This window comes from Boleophthalmus pectinirostris, unplaced genomic scaffold (genome assembly GCF_026225935.1).
Source record: "Boleophthalmus pectinirostris isolate CB_2022bp ecotype Guang Dong unplaced genomic scaffold, ASM2622593v1 HiC_scaffold_2, whole genome shotgun sequence".
Classification (NCBI taxonomy): Eukaryota; Metazoa; Chordata; class Actinopteri; order Gobiiformes; family Gobiidae; genus Boleophthalmus; species Boleophthalmus pectinirostris.
Genome location: NW_026571152.1, coordinates 36,018,906 through 36,038,371, shown reverse-complemented (window position 1 = coordinate 36,038,371; position 19,466 = coordinate 36,018,906). Strand labels below are relative to the sequence as shown.

The 19,466-nt window shown below is 42.0% G+C and overlaps 1 protein-coding gene across 1 annotated transcript in view; it reads right to left on the bottom strand.

Moving 5' to 3' along the window:
- Positions 1 to 10,634: 10,634 nt before the first annotated feature.
- tshz3a (teashirt zinc finger homeobox 3a) overlaps positions 10,635 to 19,466 on the bottom strand; it is a 41,173-nt gene continuing 32,341 nt past the window's right edge. The window contains 3 exon segments of the mRNA XM_020926056.2: positions 10,635 to 13,626; positions 13,628 to 13,899; positions 13,901 to 14,697. Of these exon segments, the coding sequence (XP_020781715.2) occupies positions 11,460 to 13,626; positions 13,628 to 13,899; positions 13,901 to 14,697 (3,236 nt within the window). The 3' untranslated portion in view covers positions 10,635 to 11,459.

Genomic DNA, 19,466 nt, shown 5'->3' with positions numbered 1-19,466 from the left:
ATCGTAATTTCTGTGTATGTTTGAAAAAAGAATTGTAATTCTTTTAGTAAAATCTTAAATATAAAAGTCTTAACTGTGTTTTAGTGAAATGAGGAGTCTGAACTGTCATTTGTAAACGATACTTTATTATTGCGTTTTCTTACATTTTTATTTGTCAAATCATAATTTCTGTGAATGTTTGAAGAGTTCTGGCTCAGAGTACAAGATGGTTGCTAGGTAAATCAAAAAAAAAATAATAATAATAAAATAAAAAAAATAAAAAAATCCAAATTGGAAAAAATAGAATTGTAATTTTTTAAAAAGTAAAATCTTAAATATAAAGGTCTTAACTGTGTTTTAGTGAAATGAGTAGTCCAAACTGTCATAAACACTTAAAGTACATTTGTAAACGGGTACTTTTATACTTTTACTGTCTCCTGTCTCCTCCTCCTCCGCTGCCGTGGCGACGCTCGAGAAGGAGACAGAATGATGCTCGTCAGTTGTAGCCGCGGCGACGGAGACACAGCTTTTTCCAAAACACTGGGGTAAAACATGACGCCTGTCTTTTCACATTTCAGTGACGAGCGGCGTCACATCTCCCGTCTGTGCGTGTGAGCAGCAGAGGAGCAGATGTCCCCGGTTTGATTTTCTCAAACGGACAAAGAACTCAAAAGTTCCACCACACGACAAATGTGGTTTCTGAGTGACTGAAACTGGCTTTTCTTTGGGGCTGTCAGAGTTTAAAGCTGCACTGTGTAACTTTTTGGGGTCTGTCACATGCTTGTTTCTATGGATATGTCATTGCGCTGTCTGGAATGTTCCACAGTGTGACATTAAGCAGCTCTACTTTACGTTTATTCAATTACAAGTGGTTTTACAGCTCAAAAATACCTAGAAAACAAAGTGAGCGTCGTCGCCTCTCTGCAGATCTGACCTGTAACTTGGTCTGGTTTGGTCTCCATGAAGATAAAAAAGGTTTAATGCCATACTGTGAAACATTCCAGACAAAACAATAACATCTCCATGGAGAAAAGCATTTGATGGATCCTTAAAAGTTCCAACTTATGGTTTAAACTTAAACATCTATATTGCATTTATTCAATTAGAAGGAAAATACACCCTGAGTGGGGTCTTTTCTGTAATTTGACTGGTAACATCTCCTACTTGTCTCCATGGAGGTTAATCTTTAATGCTATAGTGTGGAACATTCTATTCTACTCTAACATTTACCAGAAAAGTGACACAATGCACCTTTAAAGCGTACCAGTTTTCGGCAAAGTGAAATTAAACCTTCAGTGTTCCATGTTCAGTGAGTGAAATCTGTTGTCCAGATTTCCTTTCTTTTCTTTTCTTTTCTTTTTTTTTTTTTTTGCAGAGTGGGTGGTCAAATCTTTAAGGCTCCAGTTTATCAGTATAACCACCCAGAACGTAAATGGAACCTATGGCAAAGGAGAAATTCAATTTGTCAACTGGGCAAATGTTTATTTAGGTCGAGAACTTTTCAGCCGTACTGAGTGAACAAGTAGCTGTGTTAGTTTCAGAGTAGTTTCATTGTAGTTAGCTCCTCCCTGCAGGCAGATATAAGAAAGTGTCCACCAGAGTCTGAACAGAACTGAAAAAGCAGCTTGGATGAGCTGCGAAACGTATTCGACCTAAATAAATGTTTGTCCAGTTGACAAATTTAATTTCTGTTTTGCCATGAATTCTTTGCCTGATTCATCAGACGGTTTCACTTTGTAGAAACCGTCTGACCTCGCAGCATTAGGATTCGTTCACTTGATGGTAGGTGGGTACTTTTTAGGCAGGTATTTTTTTATTTAACCAGTCGCTGCTATTTGGTCATGACGTATGTAATGCACCAAATCTCGTAGGAAGAAGGACAATAACGTCTTTCCCCTTGTTAAAATTCACCAAACATTCTCTTTGTTCCGGCTTTAAATCCTCGATCTCAGGAATTGTTGCCAAAATAATATGTTTGCCTTCATCTACATCCATCTCGACGCTTTGTTTACTGTTGTGCTGTTCCACAAAAAGGACCCAGACAGATGCTTAAGTTTGACGTCATGGCTTCACAGCTCTTCTCTGATTGGCCGGTGTGCGCTCTACAACTTCGAACTTCTTGAAAACCGTCTAGTGTATTCTGATTCCTGACCTAGTCGTTGGAGAGAAATTAAATCGAGCAGAGGCACTAGGTGGGCCCAGCCTGGATTATGAATTCTACCTGGATGATTGAGGGATTTTTCACACCAGTGGGACGTACGCAACTTTTTAGGCAGAGGGTTTGTCTCCTAATTGTCGCCATGGAGATGTCACTGCTGGTCTATTTAATTGTTTCTGCTGAACAAAATTTGACACAAATCTTCATCAAAATCACTACGTCTGAAGCTTTATTAGACCATAAAATCTGTGCAAAATACTTTTTAGATATGTTTTTAAACAGGTACTTTAATATTTTTACTTAAGTAGATTTTTCATGTGATACTTTTACTTTTACTTGAGTATTTCTTTGCTCTGTTATCTGTACTTTTACTTGCGTGCACTGATTCAATTTTCCGCTGTAGGGTCCGTCAAACTCTTGCATTGTCTAAAATGTTTCACAGTATGGCTTTAAACCTTTCTATCTTCATGGAGACAGAACGAGACAAAGTTACAGGTCAGATCTGTGGAGAGGCGACCCCGCTCACATTTGTTTTTCTTGGTATTTCTGAGCGATAAAACCATCTGTAATTGAATACATGTGAGGTAGAGCTGTTTAATGTCACACTGTGGTACATTCCAAGCAGAGCCATGACATCTCCATGGAAACAAGCAGGTGACAGACTGTACTGAACGTTTACTTAAGTAACAGAACCGAGTACTTCTTCCAGCTCTGCCTTTTGCCTCTTACTCTGATATGAAACCGCAGCGTCTGATAAAACAAACTCCCACCGTTTTGCAGAATTAGAAGTATCACGTCGAACAACTTAGATTAAAACGCTCTCATAAACTGTCATTTGTATCGTGCACTTCATGATAATAACAAGCCCTTGCCAAACAGAAGGGAAGCGAAATACATTTTGATTCCTCTCCAAATCATTCACTGGCTTCGCGCTAATGTAACTTGATCAGAGCACTCTCAGATCGGAGCTGTGTGAAATGACAGTTCGGATTAATTTTGTCAGCCTTGTAATCGCGTCTTATTGATGTGTTTCCTGCAAAATGGCACATCGCAAAGAGCAGCCTCAGCCACAGGGCACCGAGCTTCGTACGGTGGCCACGGATGGACAAAAGACGCTAAAATGCCGATCTCTCACGCAGGTAAAGGTCTGTAATATCACGTACCGCTCTGGGGTTTTAAATACCATATGACACTATTTTCTGATCTATGTTATAATATTTCCTCGTCACAAACAGACCTGGAGTTGGGTTTTGTTTCATTCACACGTTTAACACAAAAATCTGCATATTTAGTTATTTTCTCAAACTGAAAACACTGTTCAACCTTGTGATGTCATGTGGCAATACAGGAAGTGCTCCACTGTGTTTTTAAACTCCATCTTCACCAGAATCATTTGGATTACTGTATTTCTCTCCAGAGTATAAGTCGCACCAGCCAAAAAAGAAGTGAGTAATGAAGAAGAAAAAGACATATATAAGTCGCACTTTTTGGGGGAAATGTATTTTATAAAATCAGAGACCAGGAACTGACATTTTATCATGAAACGCAAGTTATAACAGATTGTTAATGTCACATATGAACAGTTCTTCAGATAAACTATAACATAAACAACAGAACAGAACAAGTTTAACAAACTCTCCATCTCACTCCAAATCACTAAATCCATTCAATTCTTCATCCTCGGTGTCACTTCTGAGCAACTCCACGACCTCCGGAGGTAAACAGAGCGCCGCTTCCTCTTCTGTGTCGCTGTCGTCAGACTCAGCATCAGTTAGAATTATTCCGGCCTTTCTGAATCCCGACAGGATGGTTTCGGTGTCACTGAAGTCCAGGCTTTGTCCATCCATCCAGTGACTTCCAGGAAAGTTGCATGGCGCATCGTCCCCGTGTCACAACTTTCTCGCTCACTCCAAACTTTCGATTATCTTCTTTGGCTGCAGATTTCACTATGTGCTGCTTGTAATCTGCAAAATATGATTTTCTCTTTGGAGGCATTTGTGTTCTGTCTTCTCGGTCGTCTTCATAATTTTGTTTAAATGTTAAATTGTTCAGTGGTGCAGAAGTAATGTTTCGATCGACTGACATGATACAGACAAGGACAGAGGCTCTTTCTGCAGGAGACATGTGCAGTAGAGTGAAGTGACAGTGGTACAGGAGGAACAGGAGCAGCAGATACTCACACACAAGACTAGAGCCTCTCACGACTGTCAGTGTGAACATTTTAATATATATATAAGTCACACCGGAGTATAAGTGGCAGGAAACACCCAAACCCTGAAAAAAAGCGCAACTTATAGTCCAAAAATACAGTATTTCAGCCATGTAGTGTCCAAACTCTGTTGAACTAAAGGTAAAATAGAGCTGTTAATTTGAAAACTTCCACTACATGACAAGTTTACTACAGTACTGTTATATCATTAGTAGCACTACCCATGTATTACTAATTAATTTGTGAGTTCTCATCATTATCTATTAGATATGATGCAGTTTTCAGATCTACGTTATAAAGTAGTTTCCTGGAGTTGTGTTTTGTTTTTTATTCACGCGTTTAGATCACGGTGTCATTGTTTTATAGGAGCAACAGCAAATAAACATCGGGAACTACATATCCCATGATGCATTTCAGCGCAAACATCATGAAGTTACATGTTTTTTAGTTGAATTCTTGGGATTGTGACAGTAATACTTCACGCCAAATTCCTGTCAGGGTATTTTAAACGCGAAAAAAGGGTCCTATAATTATATCAGTCTCTCCAAAATATCGTACTGTGAGATGCATATCGTGATAATATCGTATCGAGAGATTTGGATATCGTTACATCCCTATTAAATAATAATGTTAAAAGCAAAAAAATCAAACCCAAACATCAAATGAAAAAGTGATTTCATAAAAGTGACACCGGGAGAATCTATCAGGGTGGTCCCAGTATGCGGACGCGCTGCCAGTCACGGCGGCGGGCGCGGTGCCAGACGCGAGGTGCCAGCGCCCGAGGGTGGCATGACCTCACCGCAAGGACAGGCAGGTCGTTAGGGGCAACCGCGCTCAATCACCAAGCTCCTCCCCGCAGTCAGACCGGAGCGCGCCGGCCTACCCACCTACCCGCTTCACATCCTTTTATTCCAATTGATACGCTGATGTATGATGTTGTTATGACACTTCTCCCCGTTTGGAGAGCACCCCAGTGTCAACAAGGCTCTACACCCAGTGAGTGATTCGTGCTAAATGCATTTTAGAGTTTTGCTCAAATACATTTTCAGAGCTAAGTAAACAATGCAGGCCATTATCGAGATGTATTGTTTATGCACTTGCTGCTGTGAGCAAAGAGACACACGGAGTGACAAAGAAGAAAAGATGAGAGGGAAAAAGAGAGAGAGAGAGAGACTCCGATAGCTCGAAAACATGAAGCGTGGAAGCTGCATTCTCATTCCGTCAGCATTTTTCTCTTATGTGCCGAACAGATAGCTAAAGGTACCACTTAATGTGACGGGAGACAGGATCTAATGGATTGATACACAGGTTTTGACATGCTGTTTGAGCACGGAGCTGCCTATAATTGGTCACGTCATTGTGCATTAAACTAACGATATATAGAGGAGCTGCCCCGGGATGAGTGTCTTTAGCAAATCTGTCAGGAATCACACCAAAACACCGCTGACAGCTCTGAGGCACGAGCCGTTTGCAACAGGGAGCCATGAAACGCACTATTCCCCAGCGACAGTCAGTACATTAGCGCGGACCACCTGAAACGGCGCTCCTTCGCTTCCCCCTCCATCTGTTTGCAGCCTGTACGTACGTTTTCTCTCCATCTGCACGCTATATTTAGATGACATTTTCCTATACGCACCGAGAGGCCTCCCAACCTCCGTAATGAACCGGAGATGCGCGGCTCCTCCCATTTATGTAAACAGGGATCAGAGGTCGGCACCGAGGCTCGCTCCACGCCACATGACTCCATCGCTGTCAGAGATCATCACGTCATTTCTGCTGCAGAAGATGAGACAATGGACACGGTGTCTTTAGTCACAATCTTGGGTCAAATTAAAGTTCTGTCGTGATCAAGGACCAATGAAAATGACAGTTTTGAGGAGAGATTGAGTGAAAAACTAGACTGAAAACTCACCTTTTAGTACGAGTTGCTCAGGTTGTCTTGGTGTTTTTATTGTAGTTTTCATGTTTTCTGTATATATGTATGTGTAACTGTTTCTTCTGTTTTGTTGACTTTTATGTGAAGCACTTTGGTCAGCTGATGTTGTTTTAAATGTGCTATAGAAATAAACTTGAACTGAACATTTAAAAGGGCCCATATTACACAGTTTTATGATCTATGTTCTAATGTTTTCTCATCAAAAACAGACCTGGAGTTGTGTTTTGTTTCATTCACACATGTTTAACACACAAATTATGCATATTTAAGGTGAGTTCTGCTTTCAAACTGAAAACACTCTGTTCCACCTTGTGACGTCACGTGGTGATACAGGAAGTGCTCCCCTGTGTTTTTAAACTCCAAACACCTTCACACTAAAATAATTTGGATCATTTCAGTCCTGGAATTTCTAATCTTTACAAAACTAAAAGTAAAAGGTAGCTACTAATTTGAAAACTACCTCTTCATGACATCACAAAGTGGAAAAGAGCCTTTTGAGCTTTGGAGATGTAAACAGACTAATGATAAAGAATTACTCAAACATGTCTGAATGAAACAAAACACAACTCCTGGTTTGTTTTTGATCAGTCTAACACAGACATGTCAAACTCAGGTCCGGGGGCCAAATTTGGTCCGCGATATAATTATATTTGGCCCACAAGATCATTTAAGATAAGATTATGGATTCGGTGTTTAAGCAAAACTATTATTAAACATTTATTTTAATAAGACAATGTTTAACATTACATATCTCGAAAGAAGTGAAAACATGCAGATGGTGTTGAGATTTTTCAACATTTAGTTTGACCCACAACTTTCATTTTAGCCTCTGTGCATTTGAGTTAACATGTCTTAAAGTTCACAAGATTCAACTTTGTGTACTACAGAACCTGTAAAATGATAAACTAATGTTCTGTGTGTGTGTTTTAAAGTCCTAAAACCCAAACTCTTGCATGGCTTCATGTGATTTCTCTTTATTATTTGGGACCTGATGAGCGCAAAACCAAAGAATTGTATTTTATATGTCCACATGCTTTATGACATTAATTTTATGTTTTAATCATTTTGATAGAACACGATAAAATCACAATTGAATAATGAGTTGCAAAAACCGTTTATGAAGTGTCTGAACAACCCAAAATATGTTGGACACATATTAGGGATGTAACGATATCCAAATGTCACAGTATGATATTTTGAAGAGGTGTATATAATTTTTCTGCTTTTAAAATACCTTGATAAGATTTTGGTCTTATTATTTCCAGCGTAATCCAAATAATTAAAGTAAAAAACATATTTCTTCATGTTGTCTGCAGTGAAATCAATCATGGAATATGTCGTTTCTGATGTTTACAAGCTGTTGCTACTATAAAACCATGAATTAAAGCAAAGGAACTTAAAATTCAATATATTGTGACAGCCCACGATATTATTGTGAGACTTTTGAAGATATCACGATATTTCATTTACTGTTACATATCTTATCGCTAGAATCTGTGGTAGATATTTTTTGAAGTTTTGTTCTGTGTTAACTTTATGGTTTCTACTTAACAATTACATCTACTGCCCGTGTCAAACCAGAAAGTAAAATTACGCCTATAAACGTCACCAACATTAACTTAAAAAATGCAATGCAGTATTTTTGGGAATCTTTAAATATAATTATGTGACTACTGTCTTAATTAGAAATGAGTAGTCGAACACATCAAATGCATTTTAACAAAAACAAGAATCATTTCCTTTCATTTATTGCAGCAGAATCCCCACTTCAGCTTCTCTCAAACACCTGAATCAGTTTCAGCAGAAGCACGGGCCCAAAGACAGGAGCGATATACATCAATATTCTCTAACGACGTCTACCACTATTTTGGCAGCCATTTTGTTTTCCTAAATACATAGTCTCTGAGGCCCGCTGCCTGTCTGTCCGTGCTGTCAGGAGCTGTGCCGTGATTGGTCTGATGGGTTTGATGCTCATCACTCTGTCAGCCCCGACTCGCCTTTCATTAGTCTGCGCCCCTCTATCCGCCACACTCACACAAATCACGCTGACATCCAAACTCCTCAGATCCACACAGCAATTTAACTGATATTCATTAGAGGGATGACAAGAGCTGATGGGAGATCTGTGCGCGCCGTGGAGGAGAGAGGGACTCTTCCCCGGCCGTGTCCGCCTGCCTCACCCTCTTCACTACTGACTTTGTTTTAGGAGCAGTGAGGCGCAGCAGCGTGTGGAACTGAACAGGCCTGAGAGACGCTGGAGACAAAGAACAATAGGAGACATACATCTAATCTGCACTTTATAGCAGGGAGAAATATGATTCTGAGGACTTGTGTTTTTCATGCTTCATAATTGGCTGCAGCAGATCGTAAGCTTGTCCTCTGCGCTCCTAAAACAGCCACTATAAAGCTCATCCAAGCAGAAGTCCAATCATTTAGCCCTCTCCCTCCAGCCCCTCATTAACCCCAAAAGTGTCAACTATCTCATTAACGCCCCCAGCCATCTTCACCCTGAGTCCATCACGGCGCCCATAGCGTTCATCAACACATACAGTAGAGCTCTGAAGGATGGTCACGTGTGCGGCAGGTTTAAATGGGCCGAGGGAGCTCAGAAAGCTCAGCAGAGATTCAATAAGGCAGCAAAGCCTTTTTCATTTGCATTATCAATGGCTACCGGTCTGAAACCCATCTTTCAATTATCATCTATTGTTAAGGGCTTTATTCTGCTTGTCAGATGTGAGTCATCACTGGGCTCTCCCACAACGTTAGGCCAATGTATCCTAAACGTCGGTGGGCCGCGAGCAGTCTGAGGCGGTAATGAGTTTGTGTGAGAAGACGGGGTCAGGACACAGTGTGTGTGTGTTAATTAATCTGTTCCCGGGTGGGAGGAACTGAAGCGAGATGATGAGATTTAAGAGAGTAAATGGGTGTGCTGCACTCGAGCTGTCCTCTGTTGAGTGAGTGAGCATGGGTTAGAGGCTGGCCAAATGGCCGTCACCATAGCAACCAGATAACTTCCCCTGGCCCAAGTCACTCAGTCAGTCAGTCATGACAAGCAAAGCCTGGGAACATCAAACAGAAAGAACACGGTGTCCTAAGGCAGCCTTAAAGAGTAATAAGTTAAAGTGCAGAATATTTGAGGAGCGCCTGTGTGTCTGTGCACACACAGTTTCATAATGTTCACTGCAAACCATAAAAAAACTTTCTCATTACATGGCAGCGAGCCTGAATTGTGACTACTCTGATAGCATCAACACCTGCCAGTAATATTGTTAGATCCAAAAGTCTGCTTTGAGGGAATAGCACCTGTCGGTGCATTCTGCACCACTGTCAGCTCGTCTCTGTGCACATATATAGGATCCCCTTTATTTTTTCCAAGGGACACTCTCAGAGTCCAGGTGTGTGCCAGATCTGCTGCCTGTGCCCAGGGCTCCTGATGGCATCCAAGCCCCCGTGGTAATCAGCCCACTCAGCCTGCTGTTGCCGCCCGCCTGCCCACCCCCCCTCCTCCTCCAGTGGCTCGTTTCAGAAACATCTGGTGGTTTACATGCAGCACACACCACCTGCCAGACGCCTCGCAGGCAGTGGCACGGCTCACACCTCTCGAGTCCTCTCCCCAACGACACAGGCAGAACACTCTCCCCCTTCAACGACACACAGGCAGAACACTCTCCCCCTTCAACGACACACAGGCAGAACACTCTCCCCCTTCAACGACACACAGGCAGAACACTCTCCCCCTTCAACGACACACAGGCAGAACACTCTCCCCTTCAACGACACACAGGCAGAACACTCTCCCCCTTCAACGACACACAGGCAGAACACTCTCCCCTTCAACGACACACAGGCAGAACACTCTCCCCTTCAACGACACACAGGCAGAACATACAGACTAATATTGGGAGTGGAAAAAAGTGAATGGAAAAAGACATGGACGACACAGGCAGAACACACTCTCCTCAAAAAAACACAGGCAGAATGTTCAGACTAATACTGGGAGTGGAAAGAAGTGAATGGAAAATTACATGGAGTGTCTATTAGTGTTTAAGTATAACAAGAGGAGTCGACGTGGTGGACAAAGAGGTTTGTTGTCCAGGGCCCCAGGATCTTAGGGGCCCAGAACTGGAACCTCTGCCTATTAATTAATATTAAAGGGGGGCCCAATATTTTGTCAACGTTCTGCAGATAACATAAGATAACTGTTCTTTCTGCTCCTTTTAATTCCTTCTTATTCATTTCTTGTATGTAAACACACGGTTTATGTCTTTTTTATATTTTATGAAGGAAAAAAATGTTACTCCTAACACTTTTCTTTGACACTTGTATTAAAAATAATGAAACCAACAAAAATCTTTTATGCAGCAGTTAATTCAATTTAATCATAGAAGCACAAGGCATTAACATATTTGTATTTTTTTTTGTTTTTTATCAAATAACATTTATAAAACTATTGTGCAAAACAATGTCCTTTGTCATCTTCTTGAAAGGCTCTGCACCAGTGGATAGTCATCCTTTTAAATTAGGAAATATAACAAGTAAAATATGCATAATTTAAACATTAAGTTGTAAGCTTATACACTATATATGTACATTTTTACATAAACCTGGATTCGGAGCACCCCTTACTCAGTGATAAAGAACAAGGCAGCTTTTACAATCAGCAGAACCAAAAGATCGAGAAACTATAAAAACAGGCAAAAGAGTTTTGTTTGGCAAACACTTTTCGAGGAGCTCTCCCAGGTGTTTGGCTATTTTGGGGCAGTTGAAAAGGATCTGAAATTTCGACTAGACAAGACTGTACAAATGCAATTGAGAACATGCAGTCTACCAGCAAATCTGAGTCACAAAAATACAAAATAAATTAAGTTAAAATACTTCAAGTTATTATCTGGCCTTCTTAATAAGAGATTCACTGGATTCAGCCTAAGATAGTTATAGTGAGGGAACAACAAAGCTGACACCAAGCTGGATATCTCTCACCTACAAGATATATTTGACAGTGACATAGTTTTTTTTGAAATACATGGAATTGAGAAATGCGAACAGGCTTGACACATGTAAACACATTGTGCTGACGTTCGAACAGCAGTTTGTGGCATCTTTGTGCATTATCACACTGTATGTATAACCCTATAGACAATCTAAAGAGCCTTAGTATTTTCTCTTTCTGCGGTACATTAGTGTTTGTCGAGCTCGCACACATATAGCAGATGGTCCTCCGGAGACTTCCCATGGCTCTTGCTGAGGTGAAGCTTGATGGCGTGCTTAGTGGCAAATTTACGGACGCAGAGTTGGCAGCGGTACACAGCCCCGTTGCTACTGCAGTCATCGAAAGACTGCGCTGAAAGGAAGGACTCCACGGGCACCAGTTTGTCAGTTAGAGCGTGAGAGTCCCTTACAGGCTGTTTCGGGGAAAGTTTGGCCAAGTCCCTGATTTTGAACCCCAAGTGAGCTTCCAGGTGGCACACATATGCCGCCGGGGTTCGGATTTGGGAAGCGCAGTCGCTACAGAAGAATATGGGTTGACCGGAATCCAGGTTTTTGAGGAATTTGGTCCGTCCAGTCCGTCTAAGTTGGTATTTAACGTTGGCCAGCCAGTGACTTATAGTGGTCATTGAGAGACCGGTGAAGCGAGACACGTGCATTCTTTCTTGCGGGCTTAAGTCGTTGATTATGTACTTTCCTTCAGAAGTTTGCCGGAGACTTGAAGCGAACTGGGCTTGCAGGAGGAGCAAGTGCTGCGGGTTCCAGTTGGAGTGACGGCCTTTGCGTTTGTGGCCGTGGAGAGAGGCGTCGTCGTCGTCAGGGGTGGTTCCGACCAGCTCGACTTTTTCAGGTATTCTCAGACGGGAGGGCGGTTTTGAGACGTGGTTCGACTGCGTGAGATTTCTGAGCATGTCCGAGATATCCGACAGAGCGTTTTCGTGCAGGGGGCTGCTGGAAGTGTACGGGGACACGACGGTGAGCTTGGCCGGGGTGACGAGGGAAGCCGGCGAGATGGAGGAAGCGGTTGAGGACGGGGTGGAAGGGGCGGGGCACGCGGAGCTGCTCCTGTCGCTCTTTCCTTTAGTTAGGTCCATCGGTTGGTCGTCGCAGGGCAGACAGATGCTATTGTCTGCTATGCTTTCGTGTTTTTTGGTGTGGGAAGGGGGCGTGGCGACTGCGGCTTTCTCGGCCATGCTCTGGCTGAGTCTCGAGAGGAGACTCAGGGGATCTTGGTTTGGCAATGAGGGCTTGGCTGCTTTCCCTAAATGAATGTTCATGACGGACTGAAGAGCACTTAAAGGGTTGACGAAAGGCTGTTCTGGAGGAGCGTGGCCGGTGATAATTGCTGTGCTGCTTTTGAGAGTAGAAATCAGTGGGGATTTAACCTCTGCCTCCCTCTTGGGCTCTGTTACTGGGGATGCACGGTCGCTATGGCTTCCCTTGTCACTATTGGCTGGAGTGACCGCCCTCCACTCCCCCGGAGACTCCCCACCTTTGTGTGAATCTCCGGTTTCACTACTACAGGGAGAGTGATTGTTTTCCAGCTTAGGTGACAACTGCTTCACTCTCTGCTCTACCTTGGCCACTTTCTCAGACACTTTTTTCACCAGGTCCTCCATTGCTTGGAAGTTGTTATTGGAGAAGGGAGAGGACTGTGTAAGAGGAGGAGAAATAAGAGGCTGGTTCTTGGCAATAGAGGGGACTGTGCTACCTCCATTGAACAAAAACTTAATTGGGGAGTTCTTATCCAGGCTACTATGCTGGAGTTTAAGGGCACTGGGGAATTGGTAGGCTGCATGAATACTCGGATAGCCTCCCCAGCTTGGATTTCCACTCTGGGCTTTGTTGATAGCTGAGGTAACAGTGTTTTCTAATGATTTAAGAATGTCAACGCCTCCTTTCGGGCTCTCCTTTAAGTCTTCTTCTGTGAGATAGCTGTATTTTGAAATGTCATATTTCTCCTCTTTCTCCACAGCCTCCTCCTTTCCAGCCAAGACTGAAACAAACTTTTCTTTTGTGTCATTTTCTGGTTTAGTGCATTCCTCTTCCACCTCCTCTTTCTTTACTTCTAAGAGAGGAGGAGACGTAGCAGGGGGAGTCTGGAGGGGCGTGGGGGAGAAAGTGGTCGGGGCAAGAGGGACAGATTGTACCCTATGTTCAGTGGGACTTGTGACCCTTGCAGGATTAGGGGAGGTGGCTTCCGGGAGTGTTTTAACTTTCTTTCCAACCGAGCTAGTCACCCTTAGGAAATGTCCCGTCACCATCATGTGACTTCTCAGTTCTTGTAGTGTGTTATGGGAACTTCCACACTCCATGCACTTCAGGATTTGTAATTTGTTAGATTCAAACTGCCAAGCGGTTACTAGAAGGCGGATTTTTATGAGAAGATTCGCTCTGCTCTGTTTTAGGTTTAGGGGTTTCTTCTTTTGTTCGAGAAGAAGACAGATCCAAACCAACAAGCCCCCTTTTCTTATTCGATATGATTTTGGCTGCCACAGGGGCCATGGGCTCCTTTAAGGGCACTTTCTGGTAGTGTTTGGTCTTTATCATGTGGACACTCAGATCTTGGAGAGATTCAAATGAGTGGCCGCAGTACATACACTTCAGGACTTTCTCTGCGTCTTCCTTTCCCTTCCATCTCCAGCAGAGAGCGTTTACGCGGCTTGGACCAGCGCTTGGACCCTGGGCCTGCTCTGTCCTGGTTATCATCTCTGTAATGGCCTGTCTCATTCATGTGCACTGTCAGTTCCACTAGAGTGTCATAAGCAGCACTGCAGCCCTTACAGCGGAATTTACTGGCCCCTGTAAACAAGGACCCAAACAGCTTTGGGTTCTGCCTGTGAAGCTGAACTGTACTGAACAGACTGGGCTCTGCCTGAGCGCTGTGGCGACTTTGGGAAGGCTGTTGCTGCAGAGTTTTTGCCACAGCGGACTGGTGCCAGTCATAACTACTGCTGCTGCTACTACTGCTGCTAGTGCTGTTGCTGCGTGTGGGCTTTTCAGAGGGAGCGGGGGCTGGCTGTGTCGGGGACTGTGTGGAATTCAAGTTCAGAGGCGACCAGAAGGAGGTGCTGAGAAAGCTGGAGTAGATGGCTTTCATCTGTTCCAGAGTGTCCATGCCTATGGGGGGAGTCTTAGCGCCTCCATTCAAAGGGGCTGTGACCAGCTCAGGTTTTCTGGGGGGACTCTCGAAGTCTGAGAGGCGATCACTCGTCTCACTCACATGTGATTCACTGTCCATGTCCTGTCCACAGATCTCTGTCCCTCCTGCAGATTCACGCTCACATGCCTGGTCTTTGGCTGGGCCTTCACTCTGTTCTTCAAACTCCTCTTTTGTGGAAAGCTCCTCCTGAGGAGCCGGGGACTGGACCTCAGCACGAGCCTCCTCTGTGTCCACGCTCTGCTCCATCACATCCTCAGGAGAATAGGCTGTAACATAAAGACAAAGGGACAAAAGAAAGAGATGAGTTAAATTGCAGGGAGTAAACACGCTATGTTAGAATAACTGCAGAAAAAGTTTTCCTGCTATGTGTGCCCGAGGACTCCCAGGGATAAATGAGCCATCTGTGTGGGAGCCTTTAAAGCTGAGCTGAGAAATTACAGTCATCCCATTTCACCTCATCAACCGTTGAGGTGTTATTTTCCTCTAGGCGAGCCTGTATTTATATACTACCCCAGCCACACGGAACTTATGCCTCCCTTCTTTTCACTCCTTCTATCGGAGGAAAACAAAAAAGAAATATCTTGGCAAAAACATAATGCACCATTTTATTTATCTCAGGGCGCAACAGCTTGAAATGAAAACTAAATCTGAAATTAATGAAGCCCAATCTCACTGTGGCATTCTCCTCTGGGGTAATAAATGAGTTGGATCAACCTCCATCTGTCAGTTAATATGTCTGACGCCTCTTCATCTGCCTCTCCTCTGATTACACACACATACACACAATCAGGAGAGACTCAGAAAGAGACGTCACATTCTGATGATGAGATCTTGACATGGTGGATTGATATCCAACAGTGTTAAGTGGGTTCATTAGTGTTTTAATATGTTGAGCTTAGCCATTACTGAAGAGTCTGAAAAGTATTTAAAAAAGTGATCAATGCGTTTGACTACAACAGAGAAGCATATGTCAGCCTTGGAGTCGTGAGTTCGACCTCTGAGAACTTGCAGGATGTCTCTCCACTCGCCACACCTCATTGATCAAGTCTACAGGCCAAAAGAAAGAACGATTTGAAACTCAACAGACTCATGCACGGTGAAGTTTGACATTTGAGTGTGGTTAGAGTGTGATGCATAAGCAGCCTGTCACACTGTTATAAGACAGATGAAGATGATACATACGTTTGTGAATGACATGGGCATGTGAGAATTCTTCCCAATACTGTTTATGTTACCGCACCCTCCAACTCACCCAACACTCATGCTCTGGTCGGTCTCTTTTACTTCCTGTCCATCTTACTCACAAACCCACTCAACTTAAGGATAAACAAATGATGTCCACATTCAGTGGAAACATTGGGCAAACACAGTGCTCTCAGAACACTCTCTGCGCTCCAAACTCTGAGTTTCACTTCTGTTTAGGGAGGGCCACACACCCGAAATCCTTCATTCCCCAAACTGCCCCATGCACATGCGTCCAGTCTAAACAAAAATGTCATAGCTGAAATAACTCTCATTTCCAGTGCTAACAGCCAATCTGTAGGCAGCCATGCGGCTGGCGCTGCTGTGATTTGGGCCCCAGGGGCAGAGTCAGCAGCAGCCCAGTGAGAGGCCAGCCTAATGGAGACCTGGCAGGTGCGCCCCACTCTCCATCCTCCCGGAGATTTGGTTTGTCACTGGATATCCATTACCTGCCATTCTCCGCTGATAGGCCTCGACAGGCCTGATCAAAAGATGTCGTCGGGGCCCAGTCCGCTTGGCAGTTAGTGGCATGTCGTTTGTAAAAAGGGCCAAGCAGGGTGTAAATAAAATGACATGATCACTTCCCTGGCCCCTCATGTTCTGGACACAATTATGATAATGTGAGCTGGAGGAGCGGGAGGGGTCTGCAGGAGGAGGAAAGGCGAGGAGGTAAATCTCTCACGCTCGGGCAAACACGCCACACAGAAATGTGCGCTGTAGCTGCAGCCCTGCTCCCCTTCAGATCTGTGCTGTTCTCTGGTGGAGGGTTTTTGTGTCAGATTCTCACTGGAAAGAGAAAATGCAGCCAGGATGAGGTGCCTAATGCGTTTGTGTCCTGAGTAGCTGGTCACAGATGTCAGCTCGCATCAGGCTGCAGCCACATCGCTTGACCAACTTGTCAGGTCACCTTTCGCGTTTTCATCCCAAAAATATTCGACACATATCTCCACATTGTCTGCCGCTTTCATCAAAAATTGCCATCCCCAATTTCACATCATGTTAGCAGATTCATGGCCCTGTCTCTGTGCGCAGTCATAAATGTTTTACAATTCATATGAATAAACTGGCTGCCCTATGGGTTTTTCTCCATTTGTCACCGAGAAAGGTCCGAACGCGCCTGCTATAAAAACCTAGCGAGTCTTGGTGGGCTCCCAGGCAATTTAAAATGCAAAACAAAAACCATTATGTCTGAGCACTATCTGTTAATTTAATCCCCAATGACTGATAATCCATCACACAGGGCGACAACCACATCCAATTATTCTCCCTGGCTTGACTGACAACAGAGGTGATTTATCAACCTAATAAAAGGTGATGGCAGCAAAGAGGCTCACTTAGAATCAAAAAGATGGCGATTATGAATACAACAATACTCTTGAACGCAGTCTTAACTAATATCTCAGCATATGGTGCAGGGCCAATGTATGAGTTCTCCTAGTGAGAGTGTTCTCGTGATGATGAAGTGAGCGGATGCCATGTGGAGACGAGACAAGAATCATTAGCTCCCATGAAGGATTCTTTTGTGCACTTTTACCCAATCCCCACCATAGACACAGCGCGTAGTAACAGAAGCATGATAAAAAACTGCAATATTAATCTGAAAATACTTTATGTCACTTACCCCTGTCATGATAATTACTATATATCGAGTCTGGAATATGAAAGTTGGAACGTTATTTTGAAGAAGTCAGTATTTTTTGTGCGTACATTTCCTTTGCACTACAGATTTGTTTGTTATTTTTTGTCTTTATGATAAGATTTAGGGTCGTAACGATACCCAAACCTCTTTTTTTCACGATATGCATCTCACGGTACGGTATTTATTTCGATATTTTTAAGACTTGATGAAACTTAATCCAAAAAACTAAGCTTTAAAAGTGCTCAGAACTGTTATTTCTTCATGTCGTCTGCACTGAAATGGAGCAAAGGATCATGGTCTATGTAGTTCTCTAATTAATAGTTATTTAATTTAATCAAAGAGACTTGTAATTCGATATATTGATAGTCCACGATATTATTTGGCGATACGGTATCATGATATTTTGGTTATTGTTACATCCCTAATGAGATTTGAAGCATAGAAGGTTGAATTAATGACAATATAGACACAAACTAAGCATTTAAGTGACTTTTTCTGCTAAATTTATTATGTTTTCAGCAATATCATAATTTATATTTGTGGTTTAACTCTGTTTTTGTGTCAGTGGCATAAATTAGTTTCAGTTTTATCATTTATCGTCTATATTTACTTCAGCTATCGTGACCAGGCAGGCAAAAATACAGAAACATAATCCCAGTAATCCCCATTTTTTCTTATACAGTGTCATTAAAAGATAAAAAAAAAAGATATATTGGTGTAAATATAAATGATAATATTGAAACTCATTTATGCCACTGAAACAAAAAACTCAAGTGCAGATTGAAACCACAAAAACTATTCTAAATCTACAATATTGTTAAAAAAAACATGAGCTGCAGCAAATAAACAGTAGAATGAAACACTTCAGTATTTAGTTTCCGTCTGTAATGAGTCATAAAAGTTATTCATTTAACCTTTTACAGCTTAAATCTTATCATATAACCAAAAAATAACCAAAGATTTCCCAGCAGTGCAAAGAAAATGTACAGACGATAAATATTGACACCCAAAAAATATAATTCCAGTTTTCATATACTGAAAGATAAGTCGACATGGTTATTATCGTGACAGGCTTTTGAAATAAACTGCCAAATGAACTGCAAAATTAGCCTCAGGAGTTTCTTACTCACACATTTTTTTACGGCTCAAAACAATGTCTCCACTACTGCAACAAAAATGTACACACATATACAGAGAGCACAAAAATATACCGTTCCAGTTTTCATATATTGAACCATAAGGCAATATCGTAATTATCATGACAGGCCTTGAAATAAATTGTAAAATGAAGTTAAAAATTTGCCTTAAATGCTACTTACTCAACACTTTACAGCTCAAAATCTTATTGTATCTTTAAAAAATCACTAATATCACTACTGCACAAACTATACTAAAATATAATGTTCCAGCTTTTATTTATTCAAGTCGATGTAGGATTTACCTTAAAGTGCCTAAAACAGATTAAACTACTCATTAGGGATGTAAAAATAACTGAAATATCGTGATTTTGTATCGTCAAAAGTCTCACAATAATATAAAATTTTACATTCCTTTGCTTAAATTCATGGTTTTACAGTAGCCACGTCTTATAAACATATGGAACTACATATCCCATGATTCATTTCACCGCAGACAACATGAAGATAGATGTTTTTTACTTGAATTCTTGGGATTATGACGGAAATAATTCACACCAAAATCTTGTCAAGGTATTTTAAAAGCATCTACAATTATATCAGCCTCTCCAAAATATCGCAATAAATATCGTACCGTGAGATGCATATCGTGATAATATCGTACCGTGAGATTTGGATTTCGTTACTTCCCTGCTACTCATTTTACTAAAGCACAATTGGCGTCATTATATTTAAGATTTTTGCAAACACACTCACACTCGTTTTCACAATTTGGACAATTTTTAGGTTTAAAATTTTACTTTTTGGTTAAAAATCGTGACGTCACACAAGGGAATTCATAAATGTTATCTCGAAAAACTCGTCTAATGTACACAGAAATGATTATCTGATGAATACAAATGTAAGAAAACACCTTTATTTTGGTGAAGTATCAATATAATTTTTATTCTTTTTCGGACACAAGTGAAATCTGTGTGATTTATTTATTATTATAGGAAAGAAATATTTACTTTTTGTA